This window comes from Chrysochloris asiatica, unplaced genomic scaffold (genome assembly GCF_000296735.1).
Source record: "Chrysochloris asiatica unplaced genomic scaffold, ChrAsi1.0 scaffold00062, whole genome shotgun sequence".
Lineage (NCBI taxonomy): Eukaryota > Metazoa > Chordata > Mammalia > Afrosoricida > Chrysochloridae > Chrysochloris > Chrysochloris asiatica.
In genome coordinates this window covers 931,198-950,417 of record NW_006408580.1, presented here as the reverse complement: position 1 = coordinate 950,417, position 19,220 = coordinate 931,198, and the positions used below count along the sequence as shown (strand labels likewise).

General features: G+C 49.9%; 1 protein-coding gene across 3 annotated transcripts; it reads left to right on the top strand.

The window, feature by feature from the left end:
* Positions 1-4,299: 4,299 nt before the first annotated feature.
* CDK16 (cyclin-dependent kinase 16) lies at positions 4,300-17,186 on the top strand. 3 transcript variants are annotated; one of them, XM_006864226.1, is made up of 16 exons: positions 4,300-4,740; positions 11,203-11,410; positions 12,133-12,266; positions 12,364-12,489; positions 12,573-12,629; positions 12,731-12,845; positions 13,616-13,710; positions 13,797-13,859; positions 14,115-14,238; positions 14,499-14,619; positions 14,730-14,827; positions 14,913-15,018; positions 15,104-15,146; positions 15,266-15,356; positions 16,746-16,823; positions 16,915-17,186. In XM_006864226.1, the coding sequence occupies exons 2-16, from the start codon at positions 11,209-11,211 to the stop codon at positions 16,950-16,952; spliced, it is 1,491 nt and encodes a 496-aa protein (XP_006864288.1). In that variant the 5' UTR covers positions 4,300-4,740; positions 11,203-11,208; the 3' UTR covers positions 16,953-17,186. The 3 variants fall into 3 exon arrangements, with proteins under 3 accessions (XP_006864288.1, XP_006864287.1, XP_006864289.1); XM_006864225.1 differs by lacking the exon at positions 4,300-4,740 and adding an exon at positions 4,837-5,177; XM_006864227.1 differs by lacking the exon at positions 4,300-4,740 and adding an exon at positions 10,870-10,905.
* Positions 17,187-19,220: the final 2,034 nt, after the last annotated feature.

Sequence of the window (19,220 nt, the reverse complement as noted above, 5' to 3'; positions counted from 1 at the left end):
TTACCTTTTTTTTTTTTTATGTACACATACCACATTGGAAATACTAGATCATCAGTTTATATTCAACCAATCACTGCAGTGTTTACAATCCCCTCCATGTACCTACCCATCAGCTAATAGTATTTACCCCAATTACTTTGTTTTTTTGATGTACACATACCACATTGAAAACACATACTCATTTAAATGTCCAAAGGGCACATTTTGCAAACCAGCTTATGCCCTAAGGCACACGGCTTTTCTCGGTTCATGGGCCTGTAGTCAGCTGCTGCTCTATTTACAGGTTATCGCCTATGTCATCTCTGCTGTCTTTGCTTTTCTGGTTAGGATCCCTCGCTCCTCTCATGCTCTTTCCTCTTGATGGTCCTAGGGGCCTCTCTTCATAAAATGACAAATTAACTTCTCCCTCTTCTAAATTTACAGTTGTGGCAATCACCATTAGTCCTGATAACAATTACTCAAAATTGAATTATAAAATCCTAACCCCATTATCACCAGATCTATCTGGATAAGAGGAAAACTATTCAGTAGGGATTCTATCTCTTGTCCCCCTCTTTCTGACCCTAACCACCCTCGCAAAAGCTTGTAAGCCAGTCACTTAGTGCTTATTTACATGTCTCCTCCAATTCTGATAGCTGAAGTCTAAGTTTGCCTGCCTGTGTGCTGAGGAGGGAAGCTTGATCCTTGATATGAAGAAACCTTCCCTTTCAGTTGGAAGTTTTGGGCAATTTCATGCATAAGCAAAGGTCCAGTTCATCAAATTGTAGCAATTTACGCTAGCTCCCTGTATCAGACTTCTTTAACTTCATCAGAGAGGTCTGCTCAGCAAGCCTGATGCCTCATTTTTTAAAACTTTTATTGTGAATTATGAGATAGTTTATTGCTATGGTTACAATCCCCTCCATGCATCATCAACCAACCAAATGGTATACCCTGCAAGCCTGCCCTCTGGTCCTCAGCACACAACCCCTCTCCCTCTCTGGGTCTAGAGTTCCCAGCTGCTCCAACTCTCCATGTCATCGTCTCTGCCTCCATCTTTGGTGTCACTGTTTCTTGGTAAGGTACCGCATTCTGCTCTTGTCCCTTGATGGTCCCAGGGGCCTCTGCTCCTGGCCTGCAAAGTCAGCTACTCCCCTCCTTCTGTTACAAAATGTCTACCTTTACATTTCCAACCTTCACAGTCAGTCCTGATAGTAATTATTCACTATTGTACCACATGAGTGCTATCCCCATCTCCTTTCATCAGTCCTTCCCTGACAGATTGGATACCACTCAGTGGAGATTCTACCTTTCTTCGCGCCCTCTGGATCTAAGCTCCCTCTTGAAAGCTTGTAAGCCAGTCACTTCTTGCCTTTGTAGCCCCCTCCCCCCCCATTTTGGGTAGCCAATGTCCAAATTGCCCATCCCTGTCTACCCTGTGTATTGAGGGGGTGGGAATGATCCTTGCTATAAAAATATGTTCCCTCTTTTGAGCTGCATCCATAGGTGTAGGTCAAGTTCATCAAATTACTCTTTTTTTCCTTCTAGTTGAGCTCTGATCATCCAGCCATTGAAGCCAGGTCAAGTGGGTATTATTTGCAAGTGTGGGTGTTCTTGTGCATATCCCCTCACTTATCAGCTGGACACCTCAGTCTCCGCTCTAGTCATCTGTGGCTATGTCACTGACTCTGGGCCCAGGAGTCCCCAGGTCTTGCCACACTGGTGGCCAACCAGGTGTCCACCCGGGTTCACAGGAGTGTATTGAACGTGGTTGGACTTAGCTCGCAGCTTCATTAAGGTTTTCCCTCTCACTTCCCCCTATTGGTGACAAGATGCCTCATTCTTAACCCTTCATTCTTTCATTTAAACCTGGGTATTGGGAACTCAGCCAACCCTGGTCTTCTCCTGACTCCTATTACAGCTTGTCCCCACCTCTGCTGCTTTCTGGGACAACTCTTGACCCCAGTCACAGTGTGTGTCCTTGTTCACTTCTCATGAATATTTTCTTGACCTGTATTATGCTTGGTTGATCTTAACCGTGTTGCTGTTGCAGTTAGTGTCATTGAATCAGCAACCCTGTATAGGGTTTCTGAGGAGTTACTGGTAGGTTTGAACTGCTGACCTTGCAGTTAGAAGTCCAGTGTTTTCTCATCTGGACAGTGGGGACATTGGGAGAAGTGTTTCACCTCTCTGTGCTACTGTAGGGTAAGCTCCGGAGGACTGCTAACAAGGTCAGTGGTTCAAACTCACCAGCTGCTCCTCAGAAACCCTTTACTGGCTGGCTCAATGAGTTGGAAACCTACTCAATGGCACTTAACAACAGGTCAAGTGGAGTCCTGGTGCAGTGCTGTAGGATAAGCACTGGACTGCTAACTGCAAGGTCAGTGATTCATACCCACCAGCGGATAAGCACTGGACTGCTAACTGCAAGGTCAGTGATTCATACCCACCAGCGGATCCTTGGAAACTATACAGGGTGGCTATGAATTGGAACCTACTTGATGGCATTTAATGACCAAGGGTCAAGTGGAGAGGTTTGGGTGCAGCTTTACCACCACAGACACATAAGATCTGAGACTTGCACTCTTCTTTCTCCACAATCCCAGCTACTCAAGACACCTTGTTTACTGTATTGCCTTTCTTTTCCCTTTGTAGCTCTGGACTCTTCAAGATCTTTGGCCTCTTTTTTTCTTCATTACATCGCCTGAATTCCCTCCCTAGACACCTTATTAACATCTGATGCCCTTCCTCAAGACCGGTTTCTGACTCATCCATGAATCCCCGTTTCATCTTAGCCCTCTACATGTACCATTATGCTTCTCAGTCATGTCTGTGTCTATTAGGACAGGGATTTGGGCCACTGCACTAAGCCTGCTGTACCAAACAGGCATTAAGGACAGAATGAAGGGGTGCCTACCTGGAACTATTTGTCATTCAGGCATTCAACAAAGACAGTGCTTGTTTTGCGTTACTTCTAGATGTCGGGGACAGCAATGGATAAAGCATCCCTGTGCTCTTGGGGATTATGCTAGGATGAAACTCAGTAACCCAAAAAATAATTTTAGAGCTTGATCAGTGCTATTCACAAGGTGAACACAGAGCCTAGCTGGAGAAAATTTCATGGAGAAAGTGACAAACACGGAGTAGGAAGCACTGAAGGAATGAGCCACGTGGATTTCTGGAGGAAGAGCATTTCAGGCAGAGGAGAACAAGTGCAAAGCGTTTGAGACAATTGTGTGAGTTACAGTAGCGAGGTGGAGTCCTGGTGTGGCGCTGTGGGTTAATGCGCTGGACTGCAAGGTCGGTTTGAATTGCAGACTGCAAAGCCGCTCGTCGGAACCTACTGGGTGGCACTTAACAGTAGCGAGGCGGCTAGTAAGACACATGGAGTGAGGATATGAGGTCAGGGAAGTGACAGACTGGATTGTCTAGCAGTGGCGAGGAATTCAAAAGTTTGACAAATGTTTCCACTCTCATCATGGCCTAGTAAAGCTCCGCTAGTGTGAACCTTAAAGAGCCTTGGTAGTTTAGTGGATTAAGAGCTGGTCTGCTAATTGTAAAGTCAGCAGTCTCCCTGGGAGAAAGATGTTTTTCTGCTCCAGTAAAAATTTACCAGAAATTCTATACAGGGTTGTTATGAGTTAGAACCAACTCGACGGCACACAATCACCACCACCACCAGCACCACCAGTGTGAGTCTTACTGAAAATCCTAACCTGGTGTTACTAAGGCTGCCATAAAAGGAAGTCCAGAAGAGAAGAGGATGGTTTTGGATTGTGCAGTGTAGGGATGTTCCGAAGACTGTCGCTATTTGGGCCGGATTTAGTGTGAGTTTTCTAGAGAGGAATAAAGTATTAGGTGACCCTGGCAGTACCTGGCACAAACAGGCACCCAATTATTAAAGAATACATAGAAAACCGCGGAGGTGGGGTTGCCGTGGGCGGGGCTCCGATGGGCAAGAAAGCTTTTGAGGCTCTTTTGAGGCAGAAAAAGGGCCCTTCACCAAGCATGCGCAGTAACGGAGCACGCCCGTCTAAAGGTCCGCCTTTCTTCTTAGCTTCATTCTACAGCCCCAGCTAGGAGAGAAAGAAGGGTTAGAGGCGGGACGAATCCTGATTTAATGCTCTTTTACCAATCACCTTGCGGGATATTAGGCTAATAGGGCTGCTCAGAACAAAAAGGAGGGAGACTAGGAAATCACGCCTCTTCAACCCAGCCACGCCCTTCATTTTGCTCCGCCTCTCCCGTGGAACAAACCCGATTGGCTGGGTGGCACCCTCAAAGGGCGGGGCCGTACACGTTCACAGTGGGAATGAACTGGGAGGGAGACAGCTGGGCGGGGCTAGGCCCTGTCCTATCAAAGGTGGCAAAGGCCAATGATTCTCCAGGCTGCCTCTCCCAGAAAAGTCATCTTCTCGCGAACCTTTAAAATTCCTGCCTTCTGAGATACCTTGAGGGGCTAGAATTGTCTACCTCATCCATCGTCTTCCTCATTACAAAAGTGGCCAGTCCCGTTTGCTACCATGAGGATGTACCAATTGAAACCGTGTAAAGGGAGCGAGTGGTGACTGGCACTCCTGATTACTGGCTGCTGCTTACTTTGGCGCTACCAAACTTCTGGCAAAATCGGAATTGCGTGTTAGACAACTCCTACTCTTCTTCCTGGCGCTGTTCCAGAGCCGACGCCACGTTCCGTGGTGGGCGCGCAATGGCCGCGCCCCCTCCCGCTGCGGAAGCGTCTTTTGGTACATACAGTACGAGGTGAGTCCCCGCCTTCCCACAGCTCCCGGTTCAGCGCGTGCGTGCGCATGCGCGAAGCGCGAAGCGCGCGCGGTAGTTGGGCCGCTGGCTGTTCGGCCCTGGGATCCGTCGCGTCTCCGGGAGCATTTGGGTCTGACCCACGAACCTTGAGTAGTTGGAATCCAGCCGGCGCCAGCCAGCCCGGGGGCATTGCCCGCAGAAGCCGAGATTATGGCCGGCTGAGCGGGACGCCGCCTCCGCCTCAGCCACCGCCGCCGCCGCCTCCTCCTCCTCAGCCGGCGGCGGCCCGGACCCAGCAGCCATGGCCGAAGACTACTGGGACGGGCGCCTGCGGCGAACAGGAGGAGAAGGAGGTCGTGCGGCCTCATCCCGGGCCGCCGCCCCAGGCGCCGCCGCGCCGGCCCCGAGGCTCTGAGGTTGCACGCGCGCCCCCGCCGGTGAGCGCGTACTCTAGTCGTGGGATGGGGGCTGCCGCTCCTACAGAACCTATCTGAACCTGGGCGGTGCCTGGGGGTTCTGGCCTGCCTGGCTCGCGTGTGTGCCCCCTCCCCTAGCGAATTTCCCAGAGTGCACCAGGGACGGAGGGGGTGTCATTCGGGGCCTCCCTGACCTTGGCCCCGCCCTGGGTCGGGTCTGGGAGTTGGGGATGGGATGTGCTGTGGGTGCTAATGGGGAGCAGGGTGATTGAAGGATTGTGGAAATAGGTGGCCGAGTGCTGGAAGACTGGAGGTTGCTAATATGGGGGGAGGCCTGAACTGTGTAGAGGTCGGAGGCCCACTATGTGCAAATGGGGAAGCAAGGTATTCGAGGATCCCCAGGATATATAGGGAGTCCTGATGTGGCGCTGTAGGTTAAGCATTGGACTGCAGACCGCAAGGTTGGCATTTCAAATCCTCCGGCAACTCCTCAGAAACCCGCGTTATGAGTCGGAACCGACTGCACTTAGCAGGGCTGGGGAGGGGGTGTGCCGAGGTACGCTAAAGGAGGCTGTAACTGTGGAGCAGCCCTGTGTATGCTAATCAGGGATGTTGTGAAGTGCCGTCCAGTCGTTTCCGACCCATAGCAACCCTGTATAGGGTTTCCCAGGAGCCGCTGGTGAACTTGAACCACCGACCTTGCAGTTCAAACAGCTTTGCAGTCTGGTGCGTTAACCCACAGCGCTACACCAAGACTGTCCAATGGGGGATAGGATGGTGGAAGTATCAGGTGTGCTGGCAGGATCAGTGCTGAGGCCCTGTGGTAAGGCACGTCAGGATGGTGGTAATACAGTGTACTTGTCCATTGGGGACTGAGCTGTGCTGATGAGGGTCCGTAGCAGTAGTGGGGGTGTGTGCATGTGGTCATAAGAGACTGCCTATGAGGTCCACTATGTGCTAATGGGGGCAGATGGTGGAGAGACCCCAGGAGTATACAGGGGCAGATGTGTGCAGGGGTAGGGCGGTGGAAGATCTAAGCCCATGCTGATAGGTAAGAGGGGTGTATGTGATTTATTTGCATCTTAAAATTGGATGAGGTTCAATGTAACAAAGGTCAGGATGGTATGAGATCTGTATGTCTGTGTCCGTGAGGACAGAGAATGGGAGGCTCCAAGGCATACTAGTAAAAAGGACAGGGTAAAACCCATATATGTGGTTCTGGTGTTGTTAGGTGCCTTCTAGTTGATTCCCACCCAAAGCACCCCTGTACAGAGTTTCCAAGAGTAGCTGATGGGTTTGAACTGCTAACTTTGTGGTTCGTAGTCCAGTGCTTATCCTACAGTGCCACACCAGGAATTCTAGTGACTACTTATTGCTGTTAAGTGCCATTGGGTCAGTTCTGACCCGTAGCGACCCCTATATAGGGTTTCCGAGGAGCAGCTGGTGAGCTTGAACCCGTCGGCCTTATGGTTCCAACCAACTTTGCAGACCAGGGCATTAACCTACAGCGCCACACCAGGACTCCAGTGACTGCTTTGTTGTTGTTAAGTGCTGTCGAGTCGATCCCAACCCATAGCGACCCTGTATAGGGTTTCCGAAGAGCAGCTGGTGAACTTGAACCACTGACCTTGCAGTTCAGATGGCTTTGCAGTCTGGCGCATTAACCCACAGAGCCACACCAGGACTCCAGTGACTGCTTATGTAGGTTTAAAACCATGGAGATGTTTCAAGGTGTGCCAATGGGGGAAGGCTCAGTCTTGTTATCTCTGGAGTATGCTGATAAACATCAGAACAGTGTTTAGGAAAGTGTATGTTAGTGTCCTTGGGGGACTGGAGTGTACTGACTTTCCAGGGATTGCTAACGTGGGGACAGAGCTGGGGAGGGAATCTAGTGTGTAATAATGGGAATCAGGGACCCGAGAGTTTTGGGGGACTGTAACAAATAGGAAGGATATCATGTTTGGTAAGGTGGCAGGTCAGAGAAAAAGAGGAAGACCCCCCAACGAGATGGATTAGCCAAGTGGCAGCATGGATGGATTCAAGCGTGGCAACAGTAGTGAGGTTGGCCCAGGATCGGGCAGTGTTTTGTTCTGCTGTGCATAAGGTCGCTATGAGTCGGTACCGACTCGATGGCACCTAACAACAACAACAGATAGGAATAAAGGACAAGAATATGTGAAGGTCCAGGTGTGCTAACGTATATTAGAGCCATGGAGGGCTGAAGTGGATGCTAATGGGGGTCAATACTGAATGAAGACCTGTGTGTACTAATGGGGGTTGATGATTATAGTGCTTGTGTGTCCTTGGGGGAAAGGACTGAGTAAGGATTCAAGAGTGTGTCAACAGAGAGGCAGCGCTGTGTGAGGTCCTATGTATGCTGGTAGGGGTCAGAGTGGAGTGATAGACTAGCTTGTGCTGATGGAGGGTACAGAGTAGAGAGAGGACCAGAATGTGTGGTAATGTTGATCATAGCTGTGGAGGGATATGAGTGTGCAAAAAATGGGTCAGGGTTCTGCAAGGTTCACTTTGTGTTAATGGGTTTCAGGGCCATCTGAAGGTCCAGTGAGTGCTAATATGGGTCAGCTGTAGAGGGTCCCCAGTGTATGTTAATTCAGGTTAGTGTTTTGGGGGAGAATACTGTGTTAATGGAGGTCAGTGCTATGGAGAACCAGGGGCAAGGAGGTTTGGCTATCCTGGGCATGCTAAGGGGAGTAGAGCTGTGTTCAATGAGTGTTCATGTGAATCAGCCATAGAGGGGAATTAGCTTGTGATAATGGGGGTCAGTGCTGTCGAAAACTTAACAGGTAAACTGGCCATGAGGGCGCAAGTTTGTGGTGATAAACGTCCCTTCCCCCATGCTGAGAGAGTTTATTGTCATCTGTTGGGACTTTGTATGCTGATGAGGAAATCCTGGGTACGAGTTATGACATGGATAAACGTTAAAGTCCTTGTGAGGCCTCTTTGAGGGTCCAGTGTACGCTGAAGGAAGCTAGACACTGAGAATCTAGTGTGTACTGGGTAGAGGAGGGGGTTCAGGATAGGGTGGGGATGATGTGTTTATGGGAGTGATGATTATGTCCTTATTGGTCTGTGTGGTATGAGGTGGCAGGTGTCCTTGAGTATGAATAGTCTAAGGGTGAATTTGTGTCCTGCAATGGGTGGGTGGTGGTGGTAGGTAGAGGGTGAGGAAGGATCCGTGCCTGTGTGTTTGTGAAGTTGTGTGTTCAGTTTCTTTCTCCCTTCTACTCTAGTCCAAAATCTAAACTAAGAAAACCGAAGGATAATATTTGAAAGTTTCGTTGCATATAAATGTTTAAATGTCTGTTTACAAGGGCCTGCCTGGGACCCCCTCCTGGGGATGTTACGATACACAGATTTTTATACTTCATTTTACTAAAATCCCGTAAGACTGAACTCTAGAACATGTTTAGCCCCTGGGATTTCCAGTGGACTCATGGTTCCTCAGACGGCCCTCTCTGTCCTCCTTTCAGCTCTATTTGCAGTCCTGTCCCCACCGCAACATCAAAGTATCTGGGTATCCATTCCATATGGGAACACAAGACAGTCATTGCGGGGGTTGGTTGTGCTTTACCTTCCTCAGCCTCAGGCCCAGTGTGTCTACCTTCTGGGTCAGGATTTTCTGTTATATTGAGTTTATGGCTGGACCTCATCCTTTTTATTTGAGATCTTGCTGTTAGGTTGACTTCTCTACACCTCCTGGAAGAAGTGAGGTCAGCTAGGCAGGATGCTAAGTTAAGCACCTGATTTTCAGCTAACAGATGACCCACTTCTCTCATTGACTCCAGCCCCAACCTCATCTTCAATCTCCTATCTATCTCTACTTCATTGGGCTTAGGGCCATCATAGTTCCTGCAGTGAGTCCAGATGGTTCCTAGGCCAGATCTTTTCCCTCCCCCACTGGCTCAGAGCCCAGGAGGAAGCAGAGGAAGGCTGGTGTAAACCTTTTGGGTAGCTCCATTCTAGGTCATCCTCCTCCTGATTGTCTTGTCTGGGCTGTTCATAAATAGCAGGTACTCACCACCTTGGTGGAAATTGGTCCTAGGCCCTCAGCCTCCTGATTTCATTCATTTTTGCCATAAGTACTTCTCGAGCATCTACTTTGGCAGTCACTATTCTAGGAGTCCTGGTGTAGTGCTGCGGGTTAATGTGCGCTGGATTGTAGAGTTGGTTTGAACTGCAAGGTTGGTGATTCAAGCTCACCAGTCACTCCCTGGACACCCTATACAGGGTCACTATGAGTCGGAACCAGCTCGACAGCACTTAACAACAATGCTAGGTTCTCAGGATATAGCCATGACCTAAACAGAAATCTCTGTCCTTGTGGAGCTGATCTTCTAGTAATGGTGGGGAGAAGACGGGTAGTAAACAGAAAAGAAACAAATAGGTAGATCTTATCATTTCTAAGTAGCCCTGGTGGAACAGCAGTTAAGTGTTTGGCTGCTAACTGAAAGGTCGAACCTGCTAACTGAAAGGTTTGCACCCATCAGCCATTCTGCAGGAGACATCTGGTAATCTGTTCCCATAAAGATTGCCCAAACCAAACCTTTGCCATTGAGTTGGTTCCTACTTAAGGATTCTGTCCTGGTGTGGCGCTTTGGGTTAATGCGCTGGACTGCAAAGTCGGTTTGAACCGCAAGGTCGGAAATTCAAGTTTACCAGCCGCTCCTTGGAAACCCTATATGGGGTTGCTATGGGTCAGAACCAACTTGACTGCACTTAACAACAACAACACAGGCTGTCAATTTTTACAGAAGCAGAGTGCTACATCTTTCTCCCACAGAGTGAGCTGGTGGGTTCAAACTGCCAATCTTTTTGTTAGCAGTTGAGCGCTGCTGTCCCACCAGGACTCTTCCCTGTAAAGAAAGTAGCCTAGGGAACCTTCTGGGGCAGCTGTGGTCTGTCCTGTTAGGACTGCTATGAGTCAGAAATTCTAATGAGTTAGGGAAAAAAGCAAGGAGAGGAGAACTTAAGGATGGTGGAGATTTAAAATATGTTGTTCTTGGAGACCTTTGGTGGTATTTGTACAATAGTCTTGAAGGGGTGAGTTGAGACAAGAAGCTATTTGGATATCTCAGAGAAAGTATTTTGAGGCCCAGGGGACAGCCAGTGCAAAAGCCCTGAGTTGGGACTGTGCTGAACAGCAACTGAGAATGATAAAGGGGAAGGTGGGATAAAACAGGCTGTTGAGATGGAACCTTTTAGGCCACATTGGGTTGTTTATTTTGGGTGATAAAAGGAGAAAAGTGTGGCATGGCTTGGATTGTAAAACTGAGTGGGACCCTCTGAGTCCCAGTCTGAGTATTTCCAGCAAGTCCTGAAGATAGCTAGTATGCATTGAAACCACCTGCCGTAGCTTCACCCAGTGGTTGTGTCTAGGTAGGACTTCCCCCTTACTTCCTCCCTCCAACCTGATAGACCAGTGGAATGGTCCACTAGTCACTGTGCTGATGGTTTCTGGGGCCTGGCCCCTGTGGCTGTGGGAGAATTCTGCCTCGACAGTCAGGGGTGATATGATCCCAGCAGAACATGCCATTTTATGGGTGTGCCCAGGGCCATGTCAGTGGTTCTGAGCCTGATGAGCCCCTTGCCCCACCCTTGGCTGGATCCACCACTGCTGGATCCACCTAAGAATGCTTGCTGTGGAGCTCTTTGCTCCTACAGTGTAGAGACCAACACCCCATTGGGTGGACCCTTGCCATCAGCCAGCCACTCAAACCTGAATACACAGGTGGGCTACTTAGGAATAGGGTGCCAAGGGGCTGCCCATGGGTGAGCAGGCACTGAAAAGTGTCCCTGCGCATGCTGTGTAAGAATCCTGAGAGGTTCCAGGGGTCTACAAAGGTTGGGTAGGTACTGACTCGGGTTCATAGCAATACCTCCCACCAAATTACCATGGATTTGGGAGTCCTGGTGTGGCACCGCAGGGTAATGCATTGGATTTCAACGTGGGTTTGAACCGCAAGGTTGGCAGATAGTTTAGCAGATGAAAATGTAGGAACCATTCCTATCCACACCTTCTGCTCAGGTCGCCATGGATCGGATGAAGAAGATCAAACGGCAGCTGTCGATGACACTCCGAGGGGGCCGAGGTGTAGACAAGGCCAATGGTGCCCCTGAGCAGATAGGCCTGGATGAGAGTGGTGGTGGTGGTGGCAGTGATCCTGGAGAGGTCCCCACACATGCTGTCCCTGGGGAACCTCGCTCTGGACGGGGCCTACTCAGCGCTGCACAAGGTGAGGATACTAACTATTTTCTCTCCCCGACTGTCCAGGCTGGTTCCCAGGTGCTGCCTTCCAGCAAACAAATTTAAAAAACGTATTTGTTAGCAGCCGAGAGCTTACCCACTGTACCACCAGGGTTCTTCCTGTACTGTTGTACTGTCCTGTAGGGCTGTATGCTAAAGTGAGAATCGATGGCACACAACATGTTTCTCTTAGATCTGTGTTATTTTCCTTTCTCTATTTTCTTCCCCTTCCTTGTTCCCCATGTATGCTCTTCTCTCCATTCCTTGCCATTCTCTGTCTACCTGTACCCCTTTACTTGGCTTGGTACCCAGGCATGCCCTGCCTGCAGCAGCTGCTCCAAGCCTCCCTCTTCCCTTCTGTACTCTGTGATGGCCCCCCATGGACCTACCTGCCCTGGGCCTGCTTCCTCAGGTCCCTTGGCTGCCTCTACTACCACCTGCCCACTGGCCTCGGGCCAGCTGCAATCTCTGCTTGCCCCTGGAATGGGGTGCTTCACTAGGTGACTATTGGTCCACCCCCCACACCCCATTCACCCTGTTCTGCACTTGTGCAAGCCGTTCTTGGGCCCTGCCACCCTTTCCCTGAGGGACTCCAGGCTGATCTGGGGCCATGTGCATGCACATGTGTGGTGAGGGAATGTGGGGGTGGGGTGTCCTGGGGTTCCTAGTGCCACCTGACTGGCCCTCCCCTTCCTTTCTCTCCCGCACCAGAGATTGTGCATGAGGACTTGAAGATAGGGTCTGATGGAGAAAGTGACCAGGCTTCGGCTACATCATCAGATGAGGTGCAGTCACCAGTGAGGGTGCGCATGCGCAATCATCCCCCACGCAAGATCTCCACTGAGGTACTGACCCCCTGCCCATGTACTGGAAGGGGCTGAGAAGGGGTTGGACCTCAGAGGATGGGGCTAATAATTGTCCCCCCCCCATTTTGTCTACGAGGATATCAACAAGCGCCTGTCACTACCAGCTGACATCAGGCTGCCTGAGGGCTACCTTGAGAAGCTGACCCTCAACAGTCCCATCTTTGATAAGCCACTCAGCCGCCGCCTCCGTCGTGTCAGTCTGGTGAGCTTCTCTTCTTCCATTCCTGCTTCCTACACCAGTTTTCTCCCTTGAGCCTGTTTCAGTCTGCCTCCTTTACCCCACAGTCCGAGATTGGCTTTGGGAAGTTGGAGACTTACATCAAACTGGACAAGCTGGGCGAGGTGAGGGACAACCAAGAGGACTGTGATGGGGGATGAGGGTCAGGGCGAACTCCCTGCAGCCTCATAAACTCCTCCTATTGGCTCTTTGACTTATATCCTAGGGCACCTATGCCACTGTCTACAAAGGCAAAAGCAAGCTCACAGACAACCTTGTGGCACTCAAGGAGATCAGACTGGAGCACGAAGAGGGGGCACCCTGCACTGCCATCCGGGAAGGTACAGACCCTCCCACCGTCTGCCCCAGCTTCCTGGACTCCCTCCATGACACACATACATGTCCTATGGTGAGAACAGGAATTGATAGTTCTGTGACTTCCTGCTGCTCTCCAGCCCAGTAGAGAAAGTGCTTATCACTCATATATCTAGGCAAGACTCCAGGGTTGCCAAGAATCCTCTCCTGTCTGGAGAAAAGTTAGATGAATTGGACACCAATTTATTTGACCCAAGTTTCTAGGTAGAAAATATGTGGAATGAATCTGAATTGCATAGAAATCAAGTGTACAGACTCAATTTCACACAGTGATGCAGCCCAGAAAAGGTTGTGAAACTAGTGTCATATGATAAGCCTGAGATTGCAATTCCAGGTTCCTCTGAGCCTTAGTTACCAAATCTGGAATTATGAGGACACACCTTCCTGGCATGGGGAGCACAGTGGCTCTGTAGGATAACAAACTGGACTGTGAACCACAAGGTCCGTGGTTTGAGCTCCATGGGAGAAAGGTGAGACTTTATGCTTCCACAAAGATTTATAGCCTCAGAATCCGTATACGGGGTCGCTGTGAGTCGGAACTGACTCGCTGGCACACAACAACCACCACCATCTTCTTGGCATACAGTGGATTAGAGCCAGTGACTGCAAGATATTACCCCAAACTTTATGGGGGAAGGAAACCCTGGGCTCATCCCTGTCTGGTCTCTTTCCTCAACCTCTATCCTGAGGATGTGGTCCTGACTCTCTGTTGGTCTCATCCCCATGTTTCCTGCAGTGTCCCTGCTCAAGGACCTCAAACACGCCAACATCGTCACGCTACATGACATCATCCACACAGAGAAGTCCCTCACCCTTGTCTTTGAGTACCTGGTAAGGTTGGGTGGCGCTATGGGGAGGTGAGGTGATGGCCAGGAGCCAGGGAGCTTGTTTTCCTTCACTGCCTCCTTTTTTTGCAGGACAAGGACCTGAAGCAGTACTTGGATGATTGCGGGAACGTCATCAACATGCACAACGTGAAAGTGGGTGGTGGGGCAGGATGCAGGGGCACAAGGGAGATTCCACTCACATAGTCTACCCCCAAATTCTGTCAGAAACGGACTTTTCCCATTTGGGTATTTTACTGGGAGTTCTTGGAGGGTGTTGGGATCCTGTTTTCATTTCTGTAACAAGGTTCTGAGCTCAGTGTGTGCTTGGAAAGTGTGAACAGTGCTGGCTGGGGGTCAAACTGTCGGATACTTCTTGACTTCTTTCTCCTGTTATTCCTGGGTCTCCAGCTGTTCCTGTTCCAGCTGCTCCGTGGCCTGGCCTACTGCCACCGGCAGAAGGTGCTACACCGAGACCTCAAGCCCCAGAACCTGCTCATCAATGAGAAGGGAGAGCTCAAACTGGCTGACTTTGGTATATCTGGCCTCCCCTTCCTTAAAACCATCTAGTCTCATTCCCTTTCTCTAAGACCCCTTGCTGCCACAGTCCTTCTCCCCTTTGACCCCCTTAACATTCCCCTTTCCCAACCTCATTTTTTGTTTACTTACCTGTCTTCAGATCTTTTTGAGGATCATCTATACCCAGCCTACCCAGATTTTGCTTAGGTTGCCTTCAAGTCAAACTGCAATCTCTCCCAGACTTTGCTTAGGATGCTCCTTCTCTTCACTTCCCAGGCCTGGCCCGGGCCAAGTCAATCCCAACAAAGACGTACTCCAACGAGGTGGTGACATTGTGGTACCGACCCCCTGACATCCTGTTGGGGTCCACAGATTATTCCACTCAGATTGACATGTGGTAAGGACAGGTGGAAGTGTGGCAAAGACCACGTAGTAAAGGGGGTGGTGGGATGGTCATAATGGCCAACGAATCAACTGCCTTGCTGCTCACTGTGCCCTCCCACCCAGGGGTGTGGGCTGCATCTTCTATGAGATGGCCACGGGCCGGCCCCTCTTCCCAGGCTCTACAGTGGAAGAACAGCTGCACTTCATCTTCCGCATCCTGGGTGAGAGGGGACGAGACCTGGGAGCTATGTGAGCCTGCCAGGGAGGACCTATGAGATGCTTAGGGTGATTCTTCTACCTTGCTAGGAACCCCAACTGAGGAGACGTGGCCAGGTATTCTGTCCAATGAGGAGTTCAAGACATACAACTACCCCAAGTATCGAGCCGAGGCCCTTTTGAGCCATGCACCCCGGTGAGACTGGTGGGTGGGCAGGTGTGCATTAGGGGCCAGAATGCCAAAACTCAATTTGAAGCAGGTCCCCTTGTCCTTGTTATAGACTTGACAGTGATGGGTCCGATCTCCTCACCAAGCTGCTGCAGGTGGGACCACTTTCCTGGGCTAGCCTTGGGGGGTCTGGGAGCTTCAGATATGGGCAAGGGTGGGAAAGAAAAGAGGCCATCTTGTTGGAGGTACCAATATTCCCCCAACCCTCTGTCAGTTTGAGGGTCGCAATCGGATCTCCGCAGAGGACGCCATGAAACATCCATTCTTCCTCAGTCTGGGGGAGCGGATCCATAAACTTCCTGACAGTGAGTGTGGCTGAGGTGTGGACTGGCTGGTTGGGGGGTTTCTGGGGCTACTGAACCACTGTGGACAGCTGAGCAGGTTGTATGGTACTCTGGCTATGCCATCTCTAATGGAGTACCAAAACCAAACCCAGCCCACTGCCATGGAGTCAACTCGGACCGACTTGGACCCATCGAGACTCTATAAATAGTTAGAGGAGAACTGCCCCACAGGGCTTCTGAGGTGGTATCACTTCTGTAAACAGACTGCCACACCTTTTTCCCACAAAGCGGTTAATGGGTTTGAATGGCTGCCCTTGCGGTTAGCAACCAAGCACTTTTAACCACTGAGCCAAGATTTTATGTGTTGAAGTTGTGTTTATTACAAAAAGTTGCTGGGTTTTTTTTTTAATATTACATTTTTAATGAACATTTTAAGCATACAGGAAAATAGATGCAATATCACTTTACCTTTTTTAAAGTTGGTGTTTCTTTGAAAAATACATGTTTTTTATATCTGGCTTTTAAAACTTTAAAATATTTATATATTTGCTAGGGGGCTTCAGGGACTCCTGGTGTGGCACTGTAGGATTAGCACTGGACTGTGAACCACAAAGTCGCCAGTTCAAACCCACCAGCTGCTCCTTGGAAACCCTATACAGGGTTGCTATGAGTCGGAACTGACTCAATGGCACTTAAAAACAACATGGTACTTAAAGAGAGTTCGTGGGAAATTTTCATTTTCCTTCAATTCCATTTCTCCACAAACTTTGAAGCTTCCTTGTATGAAGACAAAATAGTAATCATTCTCAAGTATCTGTTACTTCTACAGTCATCAGCTTTTGGCTAATGTGATTTTATCTATGTATTCCCTCTGATTTTTTAAAATCAGATCCCATATACATTAAATACTTCTAGCATGTGTGTCCAAAAGATTTTTTTAAAAAAACAATACTATTATTTTAAAATAAAAGTACCACTTCCCTGTTTCTCCACTAGATTAATGAAAATCAAATTTCAAACACTATTCATTACCCAATTTGTTGTTAAGTACCATGGAGTCAGTTCCCATTCATAGTGACTAAATCTTTACAGGAGCAGAAAGCCTCATCTTTCTCCTGCAGAACAGCTGGTAGTTTCAAACTGCTGCCCTTGAGGTTAGCAGCCCGATTCATAACCACTACACTACCAGAGTTCCTACCCCAGTTTAGCAGATGATAATTGCAGTGCCATTATCACACTTGACAAAATTAACAGTTTATTGGTGTGATATAATAGTCTACATTCCATTATCTTAGTTGCATCTGGTTTGTGTGTGGATTTGACACACACTCCCCCAATGAGGCCATATGGGGAGTGGTCTTGGATTGCCCTATGGATCATTCTGCATATTTGTCTCCCTTCTACCCATAGCTACTTCCATATTTGCACTAAAGGAAATCCAGCTACAAATGGAGGCCAGCCTTAGGTCTTCGTCAATGCCTGACTCAGGTAGTATATATAGCTTCTAACCCTCCTCCCTACACCTTGCCCGCTTACCTGCTTGCCCACCAACAGCCGCCCGCTCTGCTTTCCCCTGCAGGCAGGCCAGCTTTTCGTGTGGTGGACACCGAATTCTAAGCCGAGTACTAAGCCACAGACCCAGGCCCCAACAGGCAGCGGCTGGAGGGATGCCACACCCCTCGCAGGGCAGCCCCCAACTGCATCCCCTCTGCTTGCTGCCTGCCTACCTGCCTGACCCATGCTCGCCTGCCCACATGTCCCCTGCTGTCTGCCCCAACATCCCACCCATTGGCCTGTCAGCCCACCCATTGGCCTGTCTACTGGGTGCTAACAAAGCTCTCATGGCTCCTTTACTTGGTCTGTCTGTCTGTCTGTCTCTTTCTCTCTCTCTCTCTGAATCGGCAGTTGTCAGCGGACAGCATGGCCGTGCCAGCCTCCCACACTGAGGCCAGGCCTGCTCCCCTCCCCACCATATCTTCCCCCAAGACCACTACCCCACGGACAGCCAGGGGTCTGGAGCTAGCCCAGGCTGGGGATCTGGACTCAGACAAGATGGTGGTGATACCCTGGGTCTGAGGCTTCCCCTGCCTGCCTTCCTGCCTGCCCCACCTGCCTCATGTTGTGTGGGCCTCTTTTGTTTGTTTCATTCATTGTTTTTTAATTATTTTGAATGAGGTTTTCATTTTTTTAAATGCAATATCTCTATACAGACTGGTTGGACCCCACTCCCTATGTGTGGGCCCTCCCACAGTATTTTGTGCAATGAATCCCCTCTCCCAGCCTTGCAAAGGCAGGGACATAACCCCTGTCCAGAATCCTGTCTATCACCAGACCCTGGGGTTGGCTAAGGGAAAGCATGCCTTGGCCACTCGCCTTTTTATACCCCTGCCTGCCACCCCCAGCTGCTAAGGGACCTGGGAACTACCGGAGACTGGGAGATGGATGAGGTTGGGGGGGGGGGGGGGGGGGGGGGGGGGGGGAGGGCCGCTCTTTTCCTCCTCCAGTCCCGTAGCTGGGGCCGCCTTCCTTCTCAGGGTCTCCCCAACCCCGCTCTCCTGTGCCCCCATCCCACTTGGTGCTGTTGAGTAGGGGCCCTGCCGGGAACTAACCAACTCAGAAAGGAGCCATAGTGCATATGTGTACAAACAGGGATGGGCACATGGGGGGTGTGCCCAGGCATTACCCCCTAGCCCTTGGGAAGTATGAGGCAGGGCAGGGGCAGTTTCCGGGGTCATTCCCCAGATAGGTGGTTACTTCCCCTTCCTCTACCCTAAACCCTGGGGCCCCTCAGATGGAGTGGGAGGGCAGGGGCGGGGGCCCTCCTAGTGGGGTTTGGGGGGTTGGGTTCCTGAATGCACCATAATCGCTGTATGAAATATTAAAAGCCTAAAGTAAAAAGCCTGATTGCGAATCCCTACAGGGTGGAGGGAGGGCTCTTGTGCAGGGGTGATTCCTGGGACTTTGGAGAATTAATACCTGGCCCCTTCTTTTAGGAGAGCACGGAAGTGGGCAAAGGACACTGCATGACCATGGATAAAGCTATCTGAGTAATGCTGATGGTCAGGCAGAGAAAGGAATTAGACTTACTCAGAAATACAAGGGTGGAGGTAGGTGAGTGTAGAGAGGCTATTTGTTTGAAAGGTACTTGGAGGGTCCAGGAGAACCAGGGGGTGGGAGTGGAAGATGAGGGCATGAGGCAGAGAGACCTAGTATGACCACATTATCTTACCAGGACACCATGAGGAAGGCCAGTAGAGTGGGAATATGAGTGGAGTGTAGATTTGGGATCATGGAGTATAAGTAGGGGTATCCTTTAATATTTGAATTAAATTCAGGAGTGGACCCAGAGATTGGAGCTTTAAGTTGGAATCATTGGTGTCTAGCAAAGCGTGAAAACCACATGAATGGAAAACAAAACATGAATGGAAGAGATGACTGGGGGAAGGGTGCAATGATTTGTGAGAGGTACGAAGTGGGACTTGCCCTCATGTATGGGGATACTTAGAGATGTTAAGTTTCTTTTGCCTTGTGAGATTTAACCCAATCCCACCATCTTGTGCAAAGCCAAGGATAGACTTCCAGGCAATAGAAGTAGAGTGGGTAGGGGCAGGCAGATGCTGCAAATAATAGCAAACTTCACCAATAGTGGCTATTCATAGGAAGTTCAGAGCTAATGGCCCTAGGACCTCTAATCACCCCACTGTTCCTCTGTAAGTATTTTGATAACTCTTAGCTTGCAGCTTCATGGTGCCTAAATGTCTGCCATGTCCTCAGAGATGGGAAAGCAAGCAGAGCCAAGAGGGCACCCTCTCTACCTGTCTGTTTTCTTGTAACAAGGCTAAAACATCCACAAGCTCCATAGCAAATTTCCCATACCATCTGTTG

Excerpts from the sequence above, each read along its gene's own strand:
- CDK16 (XM_006864226.1), top strand. The coding sequence starts at position 11,209 with ATGGATCGGATGAAGAAGATCAAACGGCAGCTGTCGATGACACTCCGA. Across the intron at positions 11,411-12,132 it reads CCTACTCAGCGCTGCACAAG|AGATTGTGCATGAGGACTTG; the intron begins GTGAGGATACTA and ends CTCCCGCACCAG. Across the intron at positions 14,239-14,498 it reads GCTCAAACTGGCTGACTTTG|GCCTGGCCCGGGCCAAGTCA; the intron begins GTATATCTGGCC and ends TTCACTTCCCAG.